This window comes from Macrosteles quadrilineatus, unplaced genomic scaffold (genome assembly GCF_028750875.1).
Source record: "Macrosteles quadrilineatus isolate MER2022 unplaced genomic scaffold, UCM_ALF_1.0 Scaffold_3__2_contigs__length_128488019, whole genome shotgun sequence".
NCBI classification, from domain to species: Eukaryota; Metazoa; Arthropoda; class Insecta; order Hemiptera; family Cicadellidae; genus Macrosteles; species Macrosteles quadrilineatus.
The window spans coordinates 60512031-60536396 of NW_026542596.1; the positions used below are offsets into that span (position 1 = coordinate 60512031).

The 24366-nt window shown below is 34.5% G+C and overlaps 1 protein-coding gene across 1 annotated transcript; it reads right to left on the bottom strand.

Annotated features, from left to right (window-relative positions):
* Positions 1 to 999: 999 nt before the first annotated feature.
* On the bottom strand, positions 1000 to 16642 carry LOC128991153 (uncharacterized). Its single transcript, XM_054413921.1, has 5 exons — positions 16544 to 16642; positions 7894 to 8065; positions 5415 to 5557; positions 3429 to 3567; positions 1000 to 1270 (listed from the first exon to the last, which is right to left on the bottom strand). Exons 1-5 carry the CDS (start codon positions 16578 to 16580, stop codon positions 1045 to 1047), a joined length of 717 nt encoding a protein of 238 aa, XP_054269896.1. The 5' UTR covers positions 16581 to 16642; the 3' UTR covers positions 1000 to 1044.
* Positions 16643 to 24366: the final 7724 nt, after the last annotated feature.

The window sequence follows — 24366 nt, forward strand, 5'->3', positions numbered from 1 at the left end:
TTATTTCGAACCATCTTCCTCTCCTGAAAGCTTTTAGTGGCAATTTAGAGTTTAGAGTTTGTTCCCAATGCTAAACGACTAATTGTTTTGCGTTTTTTCTTTAACCACCCGGGCAATTCTGTTTATCACAAAATCACTTATGAAGGGGGACCCAAACAATCAATCTAAATTTAAAGCCAGCATAAAATGTGAAAATAAATTACTAGATTAATCACAGATTTTATATTGTAAAGTAGTTTCAATACCATCTATTTCGTTAACAATGATATTAAAATGTTTCATACTACTAAAAATAAAGTTTAGTTAAAGTATTGTTTGTAAACTCATCTTAGTTTGTTTTTGGGTTTAAAATAATTTGATTTTTTCTAGAATTCATTATAATTCAATACAGATATTGCACACTGAATAAAACTTACATATTTTGCTTATAGCACATTATATTTACCAACGAATTTTACAAGCTCGCATCAAGGAAATGTTAAATACAATTATTTACTGTTCAAAATAATATTAACTGAGACTTTCCTGGTTACAAATAAAATTTGTGATCGTTGTTCTATTACAATATTCAAACTTTTCTGATTCACTCTATTTATTTAGATTATTTTTGAGTAATTTGATAATGAAAAAATCATGCATGGAAAACTATTTATATAAACCATTTTGTGAACACAAATGAGCAATTACCAACCAGCTGATTGTCTCTTTGTGTCATTCCTCGCATTTAATATTGGGTTTGACTCTAGACCCTTTCATCTTGGCTTTGATCTATTTCCCACAACCGTACCCTAAAATTATATTTGGGTCTAAAACCTGTGACATTGTATTGCAATGAAAGTGGGATTTTTTCTCGCTTGGAAACCAACCAGTGTCTTTCAGATTTGAAGTCAAGCACCATAACCATTTGGCTACAATACAATAAAAGTGTTGGGTTAGCAAGAATAATCCAGGACAAAGAAAAGGTCATTAAAAGACAGTTTAAACTAATATATTTTACCTTATCATAAGTTTTTACACAATTTACAATAGTATGTACATTTTCAATTACATCAGTGCAAGAATAAGTGTCCATATCAAAGCCCAAGTGCTGTTGAAGTAATTCAACTTTGTACAAGAGCTGCAAATAGTAACGTCAACGTTGCTACAATGTTTTGAGTACACACGCATGTTGGACAATGTGTCCGCGATCTTGTATATAAACAGAGCTTCTTCCTTTCTACACTTGAGGCGTGCCGCCACGTACACACAGTTGAGGAACCCGTGTCTAGCACTGGAACATACAACACAGAAAGTCAGTCAATAGGTTACCTTCCAGCGACTAGAAGATCCCAAGAGTAAGAACAGATCCCCCAGTTTTGAAAACAAAAGAAAGACGACTCCAAATTTTGTTGGCGATGAATTCTTTTAGTCCTTCCAAATTATTGCTGGCAGCAGCTTCGACAGCTCATACATTTTTAATGGAAAAACTATACTCTTCTAAAGTTCTACGGGTTCATATGCATTTCCTTTTTCATACCTGAGGCAAAGGACATATTATACACAACAATATTACGAATGTGGTCCTCCCATGGTCTCACATAAACGAGAGTACCCGTGCATTGATGAGAAGAAATCAACCACTTAAGCACTAAGTAAATTGTTTGGTAAACAGAAAATCACTCGGACCACCGTTCTGAAGGAAATTCAAGGAGCCTTTGAAAACGTAGAGTTTCAATTCATTGAGACAGTGGTAGGATAGGAGCACACCTGGGAACGATCTGAAAGATAATCGTGCTTCTTAACAGCAGCAGCAGGTAAACAACTGTGAACAGCGACTCAGTTTTAGTTCTTGTACAAAGGAGATGAGCATCCACGCAAGGAGCTGGGATTTGTGTTCCCACCCTTCCTGTTAGTCCAAGTGGTTGCCGATCTATTCTGCCGGTTTTCCTTGTGGACAGAGGAACACAAGCCACCAAGCTTTAGATTATAAACGATTTCTGATCGTTTGATGCATTTTGCTGGAACGAAAATTTGGATAACATCTATAAAGATTGAAACTGATGCCCTTGGTACATGAAATAGAGTTTGGCAAAATATACAGCAACAGTCATCAGACTGATTTACTTTGAACAAGTCGGTGACTCAAACATTTTTGTGGTAAGTTATCAAGCAAATGCAAAAGCTTGCATTCACTGGTTTCTTTGGGCTAATATCTTGTCTTTCGTTAGCAATGTATGGTGCTCAATTAGGAAAAAAAGATCGAATCAAGCTGAAAATCAGAAGGTAAATATCTCAGGAAAACAGCTGGTCACAAGTCTACCCTGAGAAAGCTCGTAAATCACAAGGAAAAGCAACTGATTTTCCATCATATGAAAGAAACGTCCGGCTTCAACAAGCATCACTGGATTAAAATTGGAGTGAGGAATTATTGACAGGAGATGAGTAAGGAAATTATGACTGAGCCCACACTTCTAAACGGTTTGCTGAAATACAGTGTGGTAGAAAAGTCCCGGAACGGTTAAATATTTTAAAAAATAATGCAGATAGAGCTAAAATACTTGGTACAAAGTTACAGGGCATAAAACTCTATTTTAACACATATTCAGTGATTCAATAACTCTTCAGGGGGACGTCCCACAAGGAGTCAGAAGAAAATCTTAAAAGGAAGCATAGGTCAATATGCACATCAAATTAAAGGTCTTTTTTAGTAGAATACAATGCCGCAAACCGCAATTCAAAAGGTTGATCCTGCGCAAAATGACAGTTGTTCATATTGACCTATGTTTCCATTTAAGATTTTCTTCCGACTCCTTGTGGGCCGTCCCCCTGAAGAATTATTGGATCACTGAATATGTGTTAAAATAGAGTTTTATGCCCTGTAACTTTGTACCAAGTATTTTATCTCTATCTGCATTATTTTTTTTAAATATTTAACCGTTCCGGGACTTTTCTACCACACTGTATTTAAGGTTGGCATTTCATTCAGGCTGCGTGCCCACGAACAAGAATTAGGGCTTTCTGTATGTGCGAGTCATTCTATCACATTATTTGTTATAGCTGATCAAAATAAATTTAGGATACTCACTCTACAGTTGATGATAGGTCAACATACTACACCATAAAAATTTGTACAAGGAAATTTTTAAACACACCTTAAAGCCATTATTTACAGCAAACATTGTATTTAAGAAATATCTTTTGCAATGAAAGATACACCTCTAAATTTTTTTATGTACATTAATAAAAACCATGAAATGGTCTCGATTCAATACGGTTCAAATGTACTAAGATAACAATTCAAGTAAGAGCAGGCTAAAAGATCAAAATTAGTAAATCATTACTTTTCACGTCATTTAGTACATGGTAGTTCTGTTACTGATATAACCATGACAAACACAGCTATTATTTTATCAGTTATTGTATTACAAATGTGACCAATCGCTGCTAACCAACACAACTCAACCAGGCGCGCCTCCATCGTAGTGTTCTTCCTCGCCACCTCCTCTCTGACAAGACTGACGAATCTGTTGGCGCAGTTGTCCCAGTCCTTGCTGATGCCCTTGTAGCACGACGTGTACTGCAGATACTCTGCAACAAACGGTATTACTGGATAAAACCATTCTAACTAACACAACTCCACCAGATGCGCCTCCACGTGGTGTTCTTCCTCGCCACCTCCTCTCTGACAAGACTGACGAATCTGTTGGCGCAGTTGTCCCAGACCTTGCTTATGCCCTTGTAGCACGACGTGTACTGCAGATACTCTGCAACAAACGGTATTACTGGCTAAAACCATTCTAACTAACACAACTCCACCAGATGCGCCTCCACGTGGTGTTCTTCCTCGCCACCTCCTCTCTGACAAGACTGACGAATCTGTTGGCGCAGTTGTCCCAGTCCTTGCTTATGCCCTTGTAGCACGACGTGTACTGCAGATACTCTATAACAAACCGTATTACTGGATAAAACCATTCTAACTAACACAACTCCACCAGATGCGCCTCCACGTGGTGTTCTTCCTCGCCAACTCCTCTCTTACAAGACTGACGAATCTGTTGGCGCAGTTGTCCCAGTCCTTGCTTATGCCCTTGTAGCACGACGTGTACTGCAGATACTCTACAACAAACGGTATTACTGGATAAAACCATTCTAACTAACACAACTCCACCAGATGCGCCTCCACGTGGTGTTCTTCCTCGCCAACTCCTCTCTTACAAGACTGACGAATCTGTTGGCGCAGTTGTACCAGTCCTTGCTGATGCCCATGTAGCACGACGTGTACTGCAGATACTCTACAACAAACGGTATTACTGGCTAAAACCATTCTAACTAACACAGTTAGAATGGTTTTAGCCAGTAATACCGTACACAACTCATCTGTACTGAATCTGTTGGCGCAGTTCTACCAGTCCTTGCTGATGCCCTTGTAGCACGACGTGTACTGCAGATACTCTACAACAAGTGGTATTACTGGCTAAAACCATAGACTAACCAACACAAGAGGATGTTTCATCTATACTAAAACCCATGCAAAATATGTTCATTGTTTATCCTGTAGTTGGTTTTAAATCAACCGTATTAATAATGTATTTTTTAAAGCTTTAAAATTACATAGTAACCAAATAGCAATCGTTCTTGCACAACATGTCCATAATGACTTTTATAATATTCACAAACCCTCATAACAGTTTCTTTTAATAGATAAACTAACAGAATGAATTTGCTATTTTCTAACAATAGTGGTCTTTGTACATTTTCAACTACCATATAACAGCATTGACTATGGATAACACTAGACTATTCCTATCTTAATTCTGTAGCCGAGCCAATTTAAAAGTAAATATCTAAGTGATTAAATTAAGCTACGGATAGTATGTGCTTTTGTTAATTAATTATTTGATCAAATATGCCAGACTTTCAACCATGCCAAAAAAAAAACTTTCTTTAAAACTTAAACATCTTTCATTGTGCATCAACGAACATAGTAACGAAAACGTCCTATTGAAAAGGGTCATTCAACTATTTTCTTTTTTAATAAAAGGATTAGTTATTTCATACACACGTTTAACTAACCATCGTGCATTTGTTGCGCCAAAGAGTTCCTTAATTGCGCCAAGTCCTTAAAGGAAAAAATGTTCCTTGTATGCGCCAAGCCCAAAACAGGTAGGCGTGAGTTGTCAGCATAAGGAATGACCTTGTTTACGTGTCATCCTAACCTATCCTTACCTAACCTAACCTAACTTATCCTAACCTAACCTACTCAATTATACAGTGAAAGAGGGCCGCCACTTGGCGGAGCTAGTGTCGGATGGCTCCCTGGAGTAGTTGGAGTAATTCAGGAATACCCGTCTACCTTACTCAGGTCAGTTGGCGCAATTAATGCCCACCCTAACTAACTACCTTTTATATTGTAACCAAAATAAATTCCATGTTACCTGCTTGGAAGACAGGGTCATCGCAGAGGAATTTGAAAGTGTGTTTTGCTCCAACAACGTGAGCCTCTAGAGTCTGTCTGTCTTGGCTTGACAAACACCTTCTGGCGAAGTTGTCCATACACCCCATCCCGATCTTGAAAGCGCTGTAACAAACTCAATTGTCTAATAAGCAATTCCAATTACTGATTTGGTTAACCAACATACAATTTGCTTTTGTTTTTTTTAACTGCCCCATCCAGACTTAAATTTAGTATTTAATAGCTATATTTTCATTCACATACTTTTAATGCTTTTTTCAATACTTTTCATCTAAAAGGTAACCATACAAAGTAGGTATTTTAAGCTAAGTATGGATGGAGATGAGTGTAGGTAGAGTGGCGCGATCTTGTAGTCTTGTTAGTGACTAAGTATTAAAATTCTTTGTAGTAGCCAAGGGAGTGACTAATGCCGACATATTTAGGACCCATAATAGGAAGTCTATACTGATTAAAGCGTTTATATAAAACTAAACTGTCATATTGGTGTTTTGGTGTGTAATAAGCCAACAAAAATATAGTTTTTATTGCGTCAATTTATTACTTATAGATCCAGTAGAACATTTTATACAGTTACAGTGTTATCAGCGTGGTTATCAGTGTTACAAACTTTTTTTAATGCAAATAAAAATTAAATGAAGTGCGATGATGCATACAAGAGGTTTCAAGAATAAAAATTAGCTTCCCAAAGAATTATTTTAAGTTTTTAAAAAATAACCTTTTTTTTAAACACAATACAGCAATTTCCCGTACATGGATGTGCGTAGATGATGTCATTTTCATGTTCTACTTTAAATTTTGAATAAGAATAATAAAAATGATGGAGGATCGATAGTAAAAGATTCATTGTAAGTGGTTCCAAAGATTAAAACTAAGGTTTATGATAAACATTAACAAACATTGGTCTATGTAACACCCTGTAGACAACATGGTAACAAAATATGTTGAAAACTGCGTGATTTTATAAGCTTTCCAACCATATGCTTGGTAAAAAGCATGGTAACAAGTTATTTAATCTCGTGTGTATTATATTTAGAACGTAACATCTTGGATAATTTTTTTAACTAAACTTAACCAAACCAGTCTTAACCAAAACTAACTACATAACTAATAACATAAAAATCAAACAACCGAACGCAATATAAGTGCAATGTGAACAGTGAACACGACTGGTGTGAACTTTCATCTGGAATGCTTTGCTTTTGAACTTGAAAGGAGAGTATTTAATCAAATATGGAGCAGAATTGTATTTCAATATATTAGGTTTTGTTAAACCAATGTGATTGTGCTAGATGTCTAGAAAAGAGTCGAATTGTTAAATTTGTATGTGTTAGTAAATGTTAATTTGATGTATTGCTAAAAACGAAATAGTTTGTTAGCCTTTTTAGCAAATTTCCCATATAGGGAATAAGTTATTACCGTACGGTAGGTCACATGGTAAGACCTAGACCCAGGACCGATTTACTTTTTTCATTTTTAGGTCCCCAGAGGCCAAAAACACCCTCCTTTCAAATTCATATATATATGAAGATTAAACATTAATAAACTTAGTACCCAAGTAAAAATTATTTATTAAAATATAGTTTCTATTGCGTCAATTAATAAATAATTTTTACTTGGGTACTAAGTTTATTAATGTTTAATTTTCATTTATATATAGTAGCCCTATTATTGTAATTTTCCCTATACTTATATGTGTGTGAACTTACGTTAATTCGAACGAGTTCGCGAACCAGCATGATTGGACTATGGGAACGGGGGTTTATGGAGGTTTTTATGGGGTAAAAATTGGGTTTTCCCATTTTCGACACTTAAACACAAAATTTCACAATTTCTTTCCAAACCATTTTGTAGAGCTTTAAATAAATTTGTTTATTGAAGTGTTGTTTCATGCCTAACGGTTAGGCTACGGAGATAATTTAAAAACATTGTAAACTAAAAAACTCATGTCTTCTTATGGAGAATAAAAAAAACTGTTGTAGTTTGCTTGTTTACGGATATATTTTAATCAAATTTAGCAATTTTGTTTGTTTCGTTCTAAGCTATCAACATTTCATTAAAAAACACATCAATACTTAAGCAAACCTAAGTAGTCATTAAAATAATGTTATTTAAATAGGAAATAAATCTGAAAATTTTTAGGGAATACTTAGAAATCAAGCCCGGTAAATGGAAATTCGCTTAGTCTGCAGGTTTGCTGGGGCGGGGATATTTTAAACATGGCGTATAATTACCGTGGCATTTTTAATTTTGGCAAGAAATTGCTAAGATGAATATATTTTACAGTATGTTCATCATATTTTGTTATGTGTGTAAAGTGCAGGGTAAATACGTTACCACTAACCAGTAGAATCTAACAAGGATCACAATAACCAGATGTATAAGCTTTTTTAAAGATCTTTTTAAGCCAGAGGCCTATATTTAACTACAGGCTTATGACGCACCTGCAGGAAGTATCAAGATCTTTCTTGGAGCTGGGGATTCCCTTCATCTCAGACTTTTCCAGAATCGGAGGCAGCTTCTTCAGACAGTTGTCTAGATAAGAGCGGTCCTTGCACTCGATAGTGTCTGTGGTGATGTTGGAGCCTGCATCTCCCTTCAGACTTGTGAATAACACTGAAATGTAACGTACATGGTTGGCATATTAAACATTTACATTGGTAACCTGACCTTGTAGAGCTATACATTACTTCATCTGTGATCCCCCTGAATAAAAGGAAGATGCTTCATCACGAAAAGGATTTGCCCATGACCTGTATTTTGAAGATGTGTTTTTTACAACACTAGAGTTCTCAATCAGCTGTGTTTATGTTCCCAAAATAGGTTACAGTTACGATTTAAGTACACTAGAGGTCGTCCAGTAGTCGAAAACTCGACAAAAAATAATTATGTAACGTACAGACTTCTCTATTTTCACCCTTTGCTGGAAAGAAAACATATGATTGGAATTTCTTTAATTTGTTTTCATTTTCTGTTTATATTTCGTTGCTATTTCGTCACCAGCATGGCAACCCAAACCAACATGAAAACATGGTCCATGTTAGTGTTATTTTTTATTAACTTTAAATTAATTTTTGTGCTTATTTTAATTTACAAAGGTATTCTGCACATCTACAGACAAATATCTTAACGTGCGTAGATTTTCCCTGCGATGCACACAAGCTGAGAAAAAAGGTTTGAAAGAAACATGATTGCATATTAATATATAGATTCTTTGTTTATGTGATGTGTCACTGTTTGGGTAAATAACCATTTAACGTTCATTTTTCTCTAGTTTGGATAGTTCAATAGGTACAAGCCCAAAGAAAATAGCCTAACCTTATAATTCATACATACTTGGATTTAAAAAAAAACCTATACCTAAATAAAATACAGATTAAGTGTTTACAGGCGCATTGTTTAGGTTTCGGTCAATGTAAGTTAGCGTTTAATAGTATAATATATATCTTAAAAATGTATTTTATGCCAAATCTAGAGACAAATTTCTTTCATGTGTTTGCAGTATTTTCTATGCCCCGAGGGAATGAAAAGGTGAATTCTATCTGAATTGTAAGTGTTTGGAAACGTCGTTGGTTGACAGGTAGGTAAATAGCAATTACTTCAATAGGAAAAGGAAAAAGTGTGCCCCTCTACAGGTTTGAAAATTTTAATATATTTTTATAAAAGTTAAGATGTACTGTTTAGCTCCAATTTAACAACTTTCTTTCAAAACATGACGCAAAAAAGAATTTATTATGCACAAAAGTATACTTTTCTTATACAGTAAAGAATTTTTACAAGTAAATATACTTTGGATGAGTTAACAGTAAAAATAAATTGGTTGCTAAAGTATTTTACAGGGACTTATTTTTTTGTCAATATATCAAAAGGCCCAAGTTAAAGGTGATTAAAGCCCCCTTCAATAAGACATTATATTCACTGTAATGGCACTACTAGGTGGCGTTCGCAGAAGCATCCACAAAATTGAGCGGAGTCATCAAGAGTTCATAGTATATTGTTTTTGTCATACTCCAGTAAATACAGTCGTTTTTAATGCATGCGTTGCGGGTCTAAAGTAGCATTTTTACTCTTTATTGAGTAAAAATAGTTTTTAGCCTCTATCGAGTAAAAATCAGCTGCAGTCAACTCAGTTGTAAATTTCTATTGTCAAAGATTGCATGTATCGCAAATATGTATCGATTCATGCTTCGTAATCATTTTAACCTACAGTCTACAGTCTCTTCCCATAGCATTTTAGCATTGCAGATACATTAATCCATTCCTACACTCAACACTGCTCACCTTTACTACTTCCTTCACCATTTCCTACGTCATAGACCTGTTTCCTTCCCTTCTCATAGCACTTAAGTATTGGATACATTTATCTAACTGCCCAAACGGTTCCCCCACTCTGCACTGCCAACCTTTACTACTTTCTTCACCACTTCCTACGTCGTGGGGCATATTTCCTTCCCTTCTTGTAGTATTTTAGGATTGAAGATACATTAATCTAACTGCCTCATACGGTTCTCACGCAACGCTCATACTTTACTACTTCCTAAGCCACTTCTTACATCGTGGACCTGTTTTCATCACTTTCCATAGCATTTTAGTATTTTAGATACGTTTATCTAATTGCCACAAACATTCCCCACACTCAGCACTGCTAGCCTTTACTACTTCTTTCACCATATTCTATGCCGTAGGCATGCTTCCATCCCTTCTCATAGCATTTCAGCATTGCAGATACATTAATCTAACTGCTACAAACGGTTTCCAGTTCCCATACTCCACACTGTTCACCTTACTACTTCCTTCACCTCTCCTTATGTCGCAGACCTGTTTCCCTCCCTTCCCATAGCATTTTAGGATTGCAGTTTCCTTAATTTAATCGTCATAAAAAGTTACTACAATCCGGACCGCTCGCCTTTACTACTTCCTTTACCACTTCCTACGTCAAGGACCTGTTTACCTCCCTTCCCTTAGCATTATTGGATTGCAAATACCTTAATCTTAACGCCTCAAACAGTTCCACAGTCCAGACTGCTCACCTTTACTACTTCCTTGACCACTTCCTACGTCGCGGACCTGTTTTCCTCCCTTCCCATAGCATTTTAGGTTTGTAATACCTTAATCTAATCGTTACAAACAGTTCCCACAGTCCGGACTGCTTGCCTTTACTACTTCCTTCACCACTTCCTACGTCACGGACCTGTTTTCCTCCCTTCCCATAGCATCATAGGATTGCAAATGCCTTAATCTAATGGTCATAAACAGATCCCATACCCCGAAAAGCTGGCATTTACTACTTCCACCACTTCCTACGTCGCGGACCTGTTTTCCTCCCTTCCCATAGCATTTTAGGATTGCAGATACCTTAATCTCATCGTCACAAACAGTTCCCACAGTCCGGACTGCTTGCCTTTACTACTTCCTTCACCACTTCCTACGTCACGGACCTGTTTTCCTCCCTTCCCATAGAATTTTAGGAATGCAGATACCTAAATCTAATCGTCATAAACAGTTTCCACACTCCAGACTGCTCACCTTTACTACTTCCTTCACCACTTCCTACGTCACGGACCTCAAACTAGTATCGTCATTTGATTATATTTACTATCCATACATTGTCTGTTCTAATATCTGTGGAATAATGCTATCAGCTATTACTTTATCTACTGCATTCAAAAGCCAACAGCTGATCATATGTCTTTGTTTATGTGTCAAATACTGCTTCCATAAGGATTACATTGAAACTTTGAGACCCAGTGGGGCGGATTCCTGAGAGACTTTTTTAACACCATATAGATGTTGGCACTCACCGACATGGTCTTTATCACCATGCAAAATTTGAAAACGATTGATTCAGCCGTCCAGGAGGAGTTTGCGTATTACGAAATACATAAGAGTCGACGTATAAGAGCTTCGCTCGCTTCGCTCGCTCGGCTCAATAAAAGAAGAAACAATATTTGTATCCTATGTGGGAACTTAGATAGCCACAAAGATTCTCGATATAATTAGAATCCATACTGCTCAAAATCAATTCTGAAATAAAGAAACATTGTATAAGTGGAAGTTTTTCTGATTATATATTGTAATTACCGTATTGTAATAAACTAGTGTACATGTTGCTCGAAATCGAGCAATTTCAAATAAGTACATGAGTTGAGGAGTTACAAATAAATAAATGACTTGTTTAAAAACTAATAACAGTCATAATTTCCAATGATTTTAAGAGAGTCAACTATAAGATTATTAACTGATAAAAATACTCACAATTTACATAACAGTCCTATTCCAGTTTAAAGGGTTAATGTTTAACTATCAAACTGTCCATGGACGGGAAAAGGTAAGCTTACAATTTAAGTCAAAGTAAAAAGGCTGTCAGCTTTTATAATGTACCGTAGACCTACCTAAGTTATTTAGCCAATTTGTAGGTGAGGGTGTAGGCTACTTTAAACTCTACAGAACAGAGTTAGGCAAAAATTGGCAGAACTCTGAAATGGAGTTATTTATCATAGATATACTCATATGCCAAATCCTTAAAATAAAAATTCAATGATTAATAACTTATATCATTAAACACAAACCAACATCCAAAACTATACACATTTTTAATACAACATATATAATTTACACATTGACTGTTTACAATTAACAACATGTGTTCTTCTTCAGGCATTTGACAGTTCTGGTTGTTCACATTTAAATGTCAAAGCAAATGTAATATTTAATTTCTGACAAAAGCTGGAGTTTCAAAACAATGTTTGTTTCCCATGTTAATCTTACGGAGAAATACAAAACTTTAAAGGGCCCCAGGGACTCACTCTCTAATTATTTACCTAAAAAGAAAGTTTCCTGCACAACTTCACGTTACGCTCTTTCCAATGACACAAAAAACATGTCAATCGGTTCAGTAGTTTCGGAGGAGTAATTGCCACAAAAATCCTGCTTGCGTATTAAATAAGTATTAATATATAGATAGATAGATATACATTTTTCTACCGTTATTCATAAAATTCAAATAAATTACTATTTCAGTTAATTTAAAGACAAAATTGAACAAGATATGAGCCATACAATAAAAATCTTAGTAGGAAAAACAAAACTACACATTTTACTACTAGAAAGTAACAAAATTTGCAAAGGCTACATTGTTTGAAAGAGTACGATAGGTCCCAATATGAGAAACTGTGTTAAATAAATATATGATGTAATTTTTTAATTATTTTAAACCAGATAATCTTTGGTCTTTTTATAACTTCCTAATAGAGTAGAATAATTAGATTTCCGTTAAGCATTAAATATTTGAACTCTATATTCTGTTCCTTCCTCCGAGAATGTGTATTTTATGTTTTTAATTTATATTATGGGCCATTGTCCGTTTCATCAGAAGAATAACGACTGTAATAACTATTAACGAATTAAAATTAATCCACTCGTTTTCGGACACAGTTACGGTAACAAGGTTCGTTAAAAGCTTTTTGTAGAGTTGTTTGACGAACCGTGTATTTCATTGTTTTGGATGTCCTCCAAAACTCACATCAATGTGATTGGGTCTATTATACGGCGGCTGATTTTGATAGTTACAAATTAAAAAAACTTGAAAGACAAAAAGTTAAAGAAATCCAATTTATGCAAAAAGTAACACATTGTCAAAATACACATTGGCAATTGTTGATCAAGAAGTTAAAAAGTAACAATAAAATATTAGTAGTGTAGATATATTGCAATATTCTTATAAACATTTTACCATTGACATCGTTTTACTGTTTAGAAATAAAAATTAAATTTTGTGTAAAACTTATAATGTTAGGCTCTAGTTGACAAATTACATTGTTTGAAAGTTAAACATGCGATTTCGGACGTTCGAGGCTATTAAAATTAACCAATATTTCGTTTGGTATTATAATATAATATCATGAAGGGCTTATGAGGCTATCTTACATTATTAATAGAATTTTCTTCTTTAAATTGGAAAAAAATTCCATAGGAGAATTTCAAACTTTAGTAATGTAAAATTGTATTCTACTAAACAAAAAGAAGAACTATTGTAACATACTGTATATTACAAAGAAAATATTTCTTATTAGAAAAACTCCTGTTTTGTCTTTAAGTCTCATAATAAAACAGGTTAAGGCGTAACTTGTCAATACATTTCTTTGTTGTAATTGATCATTTCTCAATGTCTTTGCCAATACTATTTTTGTAGTACTATTAAGTAGTTGTGATTTCCATTAAGTTCTAATTTTAAATACTTTTGTTTGCAACACTCAGGAGCTTGTTTGGCATTTTTTTCTGAGGAACAGTTGTTTAAACAGGACCAGACACGAAACTTACTAGGTGGCGTTCGCAGAGGCATCCACAAAATTGAGCGGAGTCATCAAGAGTTCATAGTATATTGTTTTTGTCAAACTGCTTTAAAAACAGTCGTTTTTAATGCATGCGTTGCGGGTCTAAAGGAGCATTTTTACTCTTTAGGGAGTAAAAATCGTTTTTAGCCTATATGGAGTAAAAATCAGCTATTGTCAACTCAGTTATGTATCTAAAATGTATCGATTCGTGCTTCGTAATCATTGTAACCTGCAGTCTACAGTCTCTTTCCATAGCATTTTAGCATTGCAGATACTGTACATTAATCCATTTCCACACTCAACACTGCTCACCTTTACTACTTCCTTCACCATCCCCTACATCATAGACCTGTTTCCTTCCCTTCTCATAGCATTTAAGTATTATATACATTTATCTAACTGCCAAAACGGTTCCCCCACTCTGCACTGCCAGCCTTTACTTTTTAAGACATTATGAAATAAAACAGATTTTGATTTGATTTTATTTTATTTTGATTTAATATACTACTTCCTTCACCACCTCCTACGTCGTGGGGCCTGTTTCCTTCCCTTCTCATAACATTTTAGGATTGAAGATACATTAATCCAACTGCCACAGACGGTTCTCACACTATGCTCCTACTTTACTACTTCCTAAGCCACTTCCTCCATCGTGGACCTGTTTTCATCACTTTCCATACCATTATGGTATTTTAGATACGTTAATCTAATTGCCACAAACATTCCCCACACTCCGCACTGCTAGCATTTACTACATCATTCGCCATTTTCTATGTCGTGGGGATGCTTCCATCCCTTCTCGTGGCATTTCAGCATTGCAGATACATTAATTTAATTGCTACAAACGGTTTCCAGTTCCCACACTCCACACTGCTCACCTTACTACTTCCTTCCTTCACCTCTTTTTACGTCGCAGACCTGTTTCCCTCTCTTCCATAAAATTTTAAGATTTCAGATACCTTAATCTAATCGTTATAAACAGTTCCCACACTCCGGACTGCTCACGTTAACAACTTCCTTCACCGCTTTCTACGTCACGGACCTGTTTCCCTCCCGTCTCATAGCATTTTAGGATTGCATATACCTTAAAATAATCGTCATAAAACGTTCTCACACTCCGGACTGCTCGCATTTACCACTTACTTCACCATTGCCTACGTCACGAACCTGTTCACCTCCCTTCCCTTAGCATTATTGGATTGCAAATACCTTAATCTATTGGTCATAAACAGATCCCACACTCCATAGAGCTCGCCTTTACTACTTCCTTCGCCACTTCCTACGTCACGGACCTGTTTTGCTCCCTTTCCATAGCATTTTAGGATTGCAGATGCCTAAACGTAATCATCATGAACAGTTCCCACACTCCGGACAGCTCGTCTTGACTACTTCCTTCACCACTTCCTACATCGCGGACCTGTTTTCCTCCCTTCCCATAGCATCATAGGATTGCAAATGCCTTAATCTAATGGTCATAAACAGATCCCATACCCCGAACAGCTGGCATTTACTACTTCCACCACTTCCTACGTCGCGGACCTGTTTTCCTCCCTTCCCATAGCATTTTAGGATTGCAGATACCTTAATCTCATCGTCATAAACAGTTCCCACACTCCGGACAGTTTGCCTTTTCTACTTTCTTCGCCTCTTCCTACGTGACGGACCTGTTTTCCTCCCTTCCCATAGAATTTTAGGAATTCAGATACCTAAATCAAATCGTCATAAACAGTTTCCACACTCCAGACTGCTCACCTTTACTACTTCCTTCACCACTTCCTACGTCACGGACCTCAAACTAGTATCGTCATTTGATTATATTTACCATCCATACATTGTCTATTCTAATATCTGTGGAATAATGCTATCAGCTATTACTTTATGTACTGCATTCAAAAGCCAACAGCTGATCATATGTCTTTGTTTATGTGTCAAATACTGCTTCCATAAGGATTACATTGAAACTTTGAGACCCAGTGGGGCGGATTCCTGAGAGACGTTTTTAACACCATATAGATGTTGGCACTCACCGACATGGTCTTTTCTTTATCACCATGCAAAATTTGAAAACGATTGATTCAGCCGTCTAGGAGGAGTTTTGTATTACGAAATACATAAGAGTCGACGTATAAGAGCTTCGCTCAAAAATTCAAGCAGTACTTGTTTGGGTTTGTCTGGGGAATGAATAAAAGTGTTAAAATTTATGCGTTATATGTTTATCAACTCGATGCCAACAATAACCCGTGAGTGCATCTTAACTTAGCAACGGCTGTTAATGTTTAGCATCATATTACACGCAAGGATGGTGATGTAGCATATATTGATTATTTTAAAATTACTTGTAATAGTAAACTATATTACTAATATTTTAAAATATTAAAATTTTAATATTTTAGGTTAAGTATTTAAAAAAAGTTAAACAAAAAGTGATGAATTTTTTATGTTGTAATTAAATATTAGAGTATTCCTAATCTCAATACTGAAATAATTTTAATTTAAATGGTGACCATACAAAGGTAGGTATTTTAAGCCAAGTATGAATGGAGATGAGTGGCGCGATCTTGTAGTCTTGTTATTTTATTTGTACAGTATTAATATTACGTATAGTAAAACAATTGTTTATTAAATTTTGCATTTGTTTAATACTATTAATTCCATATTATTAAACATACAAAAGCATTTTTTAGGATGTTAATGTAAAAAAAAATTTAATATTGCTATCAAACCTTGAGGTATTTATTTGTACCTTATCTAGTATACTTACACAACAAAAGCACATAAGCCACATATATGCACTGCATATTTGATCACGTGATAGTCCGACTGGGAAGTAGATCTAGGTGGCACTTCATGTCGAAGCAAACGACGGACACTAACTGACTTGGTTAACTTTCCCGCACTCCCTCCCCCATTCACCCTCACTCCCACAACAAATGTAAACCCAACCTACCCTCTTGCACCATTGCATATTGTTTTGTTATTTTACTCCTAACAAGATATTGTTTGCTGTTCTACGAAATCATAAATACATTTGTTTGTTTACATTCATACATTTCTAAAACAGTGTTATTAAGAAAAAAGGAATTATTGACTATTTTTGCCATTCAATGAGTAAAAATAAGGAATTGTCCCACTGAATCTTGATAAATAAGACCACAGTTAAAAGGTATTTTTTCAAGCACCTTAATCTGAAGATTGAGTTTGATTAAAAGAGTGGTAAACAATTTCGACTGGTGTTATTCTGGACTCTAAAACAATGCCTCAGTGGTTGAAATAAGTTTTATTTTATTGTTGGGGAAAATACGAATCAAAACTGTTTTAACACGTGAGAATGTTCACATGTATGCTATGAGTATTTGCATTGAAATATTGAAATACCTTGCTAAAAGAAAGAAATGTTTTTGGAAAGAAATATTTTTTTCAACCAACCTCTCAAAGAATAATATTAATTGTTACATTTAAAAGCATACGGACCATAATCTCTGGGTAAGTTTTGTATTAAAAAATAATATGGTATGCTTAAACGTTTGTATAACTTTTTATTTTATCATTTACTTATCAAACACTGTTTTGTCATAGTAGTTAACGCAAGGATCACGTAAAGGTAGAATTTGACTTCTTTTCTCCCATTCCTTGAACCTTATTGGTCCATTACTCGTCTTGTTAAGTAAAACAATGCTTTTAAATGGATATTTTCAATTCTAAGAACTGAACTGAAACGGCTAGTTAAAAAAAAACCCCCCACCGCACTGTAATTTTCTGGTGTAACTCTATCGTCAGCGACATTCTCTTAACTTAAATTTCTCTTTTGATACAAATTTCGGGTTCAGTAGCACCTAGGCTGGGGCTACACTTGTAATTTTTAGGCTAACCAACGAGACTGATAGAACATGCCACACTAGCAATAAAAATCGTCCGTGTCCGTGATCCGCACTCCCCCCCTCCTCGCTCACTGAACAGTGAATCATTTGTTGGTGTGCAGAGATGGATGTTAGACAAAGGAAAAAGTTGGCGGTATTATATTATTTGTATAAAAAACCAAGACGAGAAGGTTAAACGAAGACATTGGTTACACCCCTCCTTTCCTTTACCAATCCTTTCGGGCTCCGCCACAGTGGCTCTGCAGATCCCCATGTTAACCTTATGATTATTCATATTTAATGGGAATTAAAGAATTTAGCCAGCTTTTTCAACTAAAAGAGTTGGTTCTATGATATGCAAAAGCATTAAAAATTTATAAGATTTACCAACAGGGTGCACCACTATTATTTTGTTCATTATTTATGAAAAGGGCTCTCCACACTTGCGCCATTCCCTGTTTCGTTCCAAACACTCCACTAGTGCGAGTAGTGGTAAACCCAGAATATGACCCCACTTTCGGCGTTTTCGGACTCAGGACTTTTAAATTTTTTGGCGAAAAAACACCCCAAATAGGTATAATATTCTGGTTTTACCCCATTTTTGGCGTTTTAGAGGCTATATGGGGGCACTTTTTTGGTAAAAAAATGTTATTAATACTGAAAAACATGTCTGGAAATGAAGAGCTTTTTTTGACCACTTTTTTTAAAGACCCGGCTCTCGGCACGCGAACTCGGGCGCACTCCCGACCTATAGGCATACTTCTGATCCCCAGCGATGACAAACTAAAAGTCTTATGAAAAAATGTTTGAAACAAAAATTGAGGAATATCTAGTCATCTATACTTTTCCCACTGGCAGTTTTTCTCTGACCGAAAAATAAAAAAAATCCTCGCTTACTCACTTTTTCATGTTTACTCAAAGTAACCTTTTTATATTTTCCATAATTAATAATTATACACTAGCACAAATTAAATTATATTTATATTGTATTAAACAGTAGTTCATGTAGAATTTTAATATATAAATTTCATGTTATAAATATTTTCATTAGAAGCTAGACAAACATGTAAGTGATAGGAGGCGCATCACTTTGAACATCGTCATGCCTCCGACAGTGCCGTGCTGGCAACACCTGGAGTTTGAAACCATTGCTATTGCTGAAATTATATTATAACACATTTACATACAAAAGAAACTGGTAAATGGTTTTAAATTTTTAAACTTTTTTATGCTGTATTATTATGTAGAAGGCCATGTAGTATGTAGGCTGGAATTTTAGCCGTTTTGTTGTATATCAAGCCTTTTTGAGATATAAATAAACAATAAAGCAGACCTTTATTCACTAATGCTGATATTATATTACAATGCATTGGCATACAAATGAAAACGGTTTGATTTATTTGTACTCATATAAAATAATATAATTCTTTTGAGTTATAGGGACGTCTGGTGATAAAATCACAAATTTAGAACATTTATAATGGACTTTTAAAATAATGGAATTAAGTATAGACTTATAACATTTTCATGATAACTGTTTGATTTATTTGTACTCATTTAAAATAATGTTAAAATAGTATTTGATTTTTATTGTTTTTTATCAAAAGTTGAAACCAATGTAGTGTGCCTAAATGTTTATTTACTGTTTTTTCTGTATCTCAAGCCAATAGATAGAATAGGACAAAGAGGTGTTTTTGGTGTTTTACCTATGAGAATAACATGGGGAGATTTTAAGCCACTTTTTAAAAATTGTGCTTACTCTCTATACATTTCTATGCAAATGTCCATCTCCAAAAATATTTCCAATCCCCATTAATGTCTGTATCATGTGAGATTTGCACCAGTTGGTTTGAAATATTTATAAATATAACGTGTTGCTGGAATCGCCTTAAATGGCAAGAAACATGTAGTCTTGGGACCTCTGGTAAAATATTGGAGTTTTCCTAGTATGGACTAAATATTTTTGAAAATTGAAAAAAATATGTTTTTTACTCAACTATTTTAGTGTCTTGAAACATGTATTACCGAGGAATCAGGCAAATATTTCGTGCCGAAATTATATTTTACCTTACGTGAGAACTTGGAATCATTATTTAAACTCAGTCCTACTCCACAGTATTATTGCAGGCTTGCTTCTCGTCCCAAGTGGTGAATTGTGTACAGTTTATGTGTGGTGCAAAGACTAGTTTCTCTTTTTAGTTGTGACCAGCTCATTTCTAAGATGCTTAATGGTATCCACTTTGCCTCTGAACATAAGTAAATTGTAATCTTCAGTTTAGGACTTAAAGTTAATGTCGGATGCGATGCCTCTTTAATCGGAAGTTTGGGTTGTGATGAGCTCAACCCCTATCACCAATATCAGCATAGATCCATTGAACTATTATGTGTTATTGTACTTTGTGCTGATTAATATGTGTTTGGTAAATTAGCATGGCACAACACACAATCCCACATCTTGCTAATCGTAGTTGGTAGTTTAACTTAGCAACGATAATAACAAATTATTATGTCATTGCATTATTATGTCATGTCGGGGGTCTATTTGGTGGTCAAAGTAGAAGTAGGGAGCATTGACTTTCTACAATCATGATGAGATATCCAGCCAGAGCCTCAGACTGTAATAAAAAAATAGATGAAAATGCAAACTCTAAAGGCCCTGACCATGTTGTATACTTCCAGGCTGGAACAACCTTTACGTGGAATATTGTATATAAATTGTTTGTATACATAAGACTCTTGTAGTGAATGTACTCTTTGATGAAAATACAAAATAAAGATGAAAACTACTTTATGCAAAGAAGAGAACGTAATTGTGAAGGGTAGCTACAAACAATTGCATTTTAGTGAGCAATGAAAGTTGCTATAATTATTGGGATTGTTTTGGGTAAGTTTATAGATATGCATTGTGTTTACAGGAATTAATCATAGTGGGGATGCCATTTACATCGAGACATATCGATTTAGTTAAAGTGATAAAACGAAGACCATGATAGTGGTGGATAAAGATTTTATTTGTTGAGCAATCGATATGAGAAGGAGTTTCTTGTTAAACAATAACCTGGAAAACCAATACAACATAATGCACTGTCATCCCTCATTGGTATTGTAACTTACAAGCTCTGTTGTTCTTTACTCATTTTCAAAAACATATAAATTATAAAATAAGCCATTTTGTTGTTTATTTTACTGTTATGTATTGTAAGTGTATATATTGAAATAAATGGTTAAATAAATGTAAGTTGAAAAATGAGCCTTTTTTTGTCACTAGTTTATTTACATTGATTTGAATCACATTTTTGAACTAACAGATGATTAAATTATTAATTGCATAACATTTGAAACATAGAGATACAACATTTACATTATTAACTGGAAACTATAGATCTATATTATTGTATGAACATAATTTCTGTATTTCATATATGTAAAAGCAATGAGACCATGCTAAATTACAGGATTCAATAACAAAGGAAGCTGATATTGTGCTATATACCTGAGGGTGTAAATATAGAGGTGGGCATTTCCATAGAGACTTAATGACGAATTAGAATGTGAAAGTTCTATGGTAGAAATATCAAGTATGCAAGAGTGATCATCAGAGGTAACATGGTCATCAGGCAATTCATAGAGAGGGGTCAGTCAGGTTGAACTAGTATATTGCAGTGATTCATCCAATATAGAAACAATAGTTACAAATAACCAGAACCAATTACTGAATATTGTAGTTACCAGTTTTCCTATCCTACTGTTAAAATATGAACCTCATTTTAATATGAGTTGGTGAGTTCATGCCCGGTAACATGAATGTAATAATGTTTCTAAATGTATTTATCTTATTTTATGGTAGATTTCACTATGTGTGCTTACTCTATGGTAAAATTCTTTGAGATCATTTAATATTTAACACACTTATATTAGTGAATAAATCATCAAAGTGCGATATAAATATGCTGGGTGAAACGTATTAAAACTTGCTTCCAGTTTATCTATTAAAGGATTGTCAAACGTCTCGGTTTTGCTAACTATGACCTGGTGTCCCGAAAAGGGCTCTTAAGACCATAAGATGACAATACATAAAGTTTGGACTATTGACTGTGATGTGAATTTATGCATACTTTGTCATAAAAATTTTACACTATAGTATTTTTACAAGTTCTGACTGTGACTGTGATGTGAATTTGTGTGTATTTCATTACATAAATTTCACACTTTTTTCACTCATTTCACACCACTATTATGATGTGTTGTGCCTGCATGAGTGTGTTGAGCCATGAATATCATAGACTACCAAGCTATAAGGACGTATGCTAGAACTGATCTAACCTCTGCCAAACCCTGAATATGAGCCTGGATGCACAGACTTTGGACCAAGGATCAATAATTGTAAATAGACAAACCTGTGTGATAGGATATAGAACACTGAAAAATACAAATGTTAGAAACTTTAGTCTTTTACTTATTTACCCTTACCACCCTCTGTTTTGGAGGAAACTGCCTTACAACCAACATTATGAAGATTGCATTAATACTCATGATCTTGGTCATTATAAAATTTATCAAACATAAATCCGTATTTGCCATTATTCATAAACCTTTCCTTGTCTATTATGAAAAAGCTATCCAACACTGGTGGTAAAGACTTTTATATTGATGAAATGAAAAGTCATTATTAATATGATTGTTAAATATAAGGTTTAAAATTTATATTGCCTTGTTTGGATAATATTAGAAAATGTACGTTATCGCATAAATGTTTGCGTACTTTCTAAGTAAAAGCAGTTAATATTTTTATGTTGACCCATTGAGAGAAATTGTATACTATTTGTACTATAAAAAGTCTATTCATGCATATCAGTACAGTAAAAGTTCTGTTACAATCCAGTCATAGGTCAGTCTCAATTGCATCCATAGTTTCTCAGTCAACCTGTCAGTCATTTGGTTACAGTCTGTTTTCTAACTCTTCATTAACCAATATTACATAACATTTTTTATTTAAAACACAATATTCTATAAAATTTTCATTGGCCAGTTGTTGTTGATTGTTATAAACAGTACTTGATATACAAACACATACGTTGTCATCAGTCAGGCGTCCAAACAATTAAAAAATATCGTTGAGAAGAAATCGGTTGTTGTATTTAACAACATAAAGGTCGATTCACAAACGGTATGTAATAGTTTAATCACGTCACAGTGTATACAACAACTGACTGTGACTGTGATGTGAATTTGATTAGTTGTGTGAAATGTGTGAAAATAGTGTGAAATTTTTGAAATTGCTTCCAGTTTATATGTTGTCATTAAGCAAGCGTTTAAAAATCCAACAATATCGTTGAGAAGAAACCAGCTGTTGTATTTGACGACATAAAAATCAATTCACACATAACACGTCACAGTTCAATCACATCAGTTACGACACAGTGTATACACCAACTGACTGTGACTGTGATGTGAATTTGTGTGTACTTCGTCACACAAATTTTACACAAATTTCACACATTTTTCACACATTTCACACAAATATCATGATATTTGTGTGAAATGTGTGAAAAATGTGTGAAATTTGTGTAAAATTTGTGTGACGAAGTACACACAAATTCACATCACAGTCACAGTCAGTTGGTGTATACACTGTGTCGTAACTGATGTGATTGAACTGTGACGTGTTATGTGTGAATTGATTTTTATGTCGTCAAATACAACAGCTGGTTTCTTCTCAACGATATTGTTGGATTTTTAAACGCTTGCTTAATGACAACATATAAACTGGAAGCAATTTCAAAAATTTCACACTATTTTCACACATTTCACACAACTAATCAAATTCACATCACAGTCACAGTCAGTTGTTGTATACACTGTGACGTGATTAAACTATTACATACCGTTTGTGAATCGACCTTTATGTTGTTAAATACAACAACCGATTTCTTCTCAACGATATTTTTTAATTGTTTGGACGCCTGACTGATGACAACGTATGTGTTTGTATATCAAGTACTGTTTATAACAATCAACAACAACTGGCCAATGAAAATTTTATAGAATATTGTGTTTTAAATAAAAAATGTTATGTAATATTGGTTAATGAAGAGTTAGAAAACAGACTGTAACCAAATGACTGACAGGTTGACTGAGAAACTATGGATGCAATTGAGACTGACCTATGACTGGATTGTAACAGAACTTTTACTGTACTGATATGCATGAATAGACTTTTTATAGTACAAATAGTATACAATTTCTCTCAATGGGTCAACATAAAAATATTAACTGCTTTTACTTAGAAAGTACGCAAACATTTATGCGATAACGTACATTTTCTAATATTATCCAAACAAGGCAATATAAATTTTAAACCTTATATTTAACAATCATATTAATAATGACTTTTCATTTCATCAATATAAAAGTCTTTACCACCAGTGTTGGATAGCTTTTTCATAATAGACAAGGAAAGGTTTATGAATAATGGCAAATACGGATTTATGTTTGATAAATTTTATAATGACCAAGATCATGAGTATTAATGCAATCTTCATAATGTTGGTTGTAAGGCAGTTTCCTCCAAAACAGAGGGTGGTAAGGGTAAATAAGTAAAAGACTAAAGTTTCTAACATTTGTATTTTTCAGTGTTCTATATCCTATCACACAGGTTTGTCTATTTACAATTATTGATCCTTGGTCCAAAGTCTGTGCATCCAGGCTCATATTCAGGGTTTGGCAG

Bases quoted from the DNA above. Each gene is read 5' to 3' on its own strand.
- LOC128991153 (XM_054413921.1), bottom strand. From the start codon at position 16,580: ATGCAGTGCATATATGTGGCTTATGTGCTTTTGTTGT. The intron at 5,558-7,893 runs GTGCGTCATAAG...AGTTTGTTACAG, and splicing joins GATCTTGATACTTCCTGCAG to CGCTTTCAAGATCGGGATGG. The intron at 1,271-3,428 runs GTTAGCAGCGAT...TGTATGTTCCAG, and splicing joins CGCCTGGTTGAGTTGTGTTG to TGCTAGACACGGGTTCCTCA.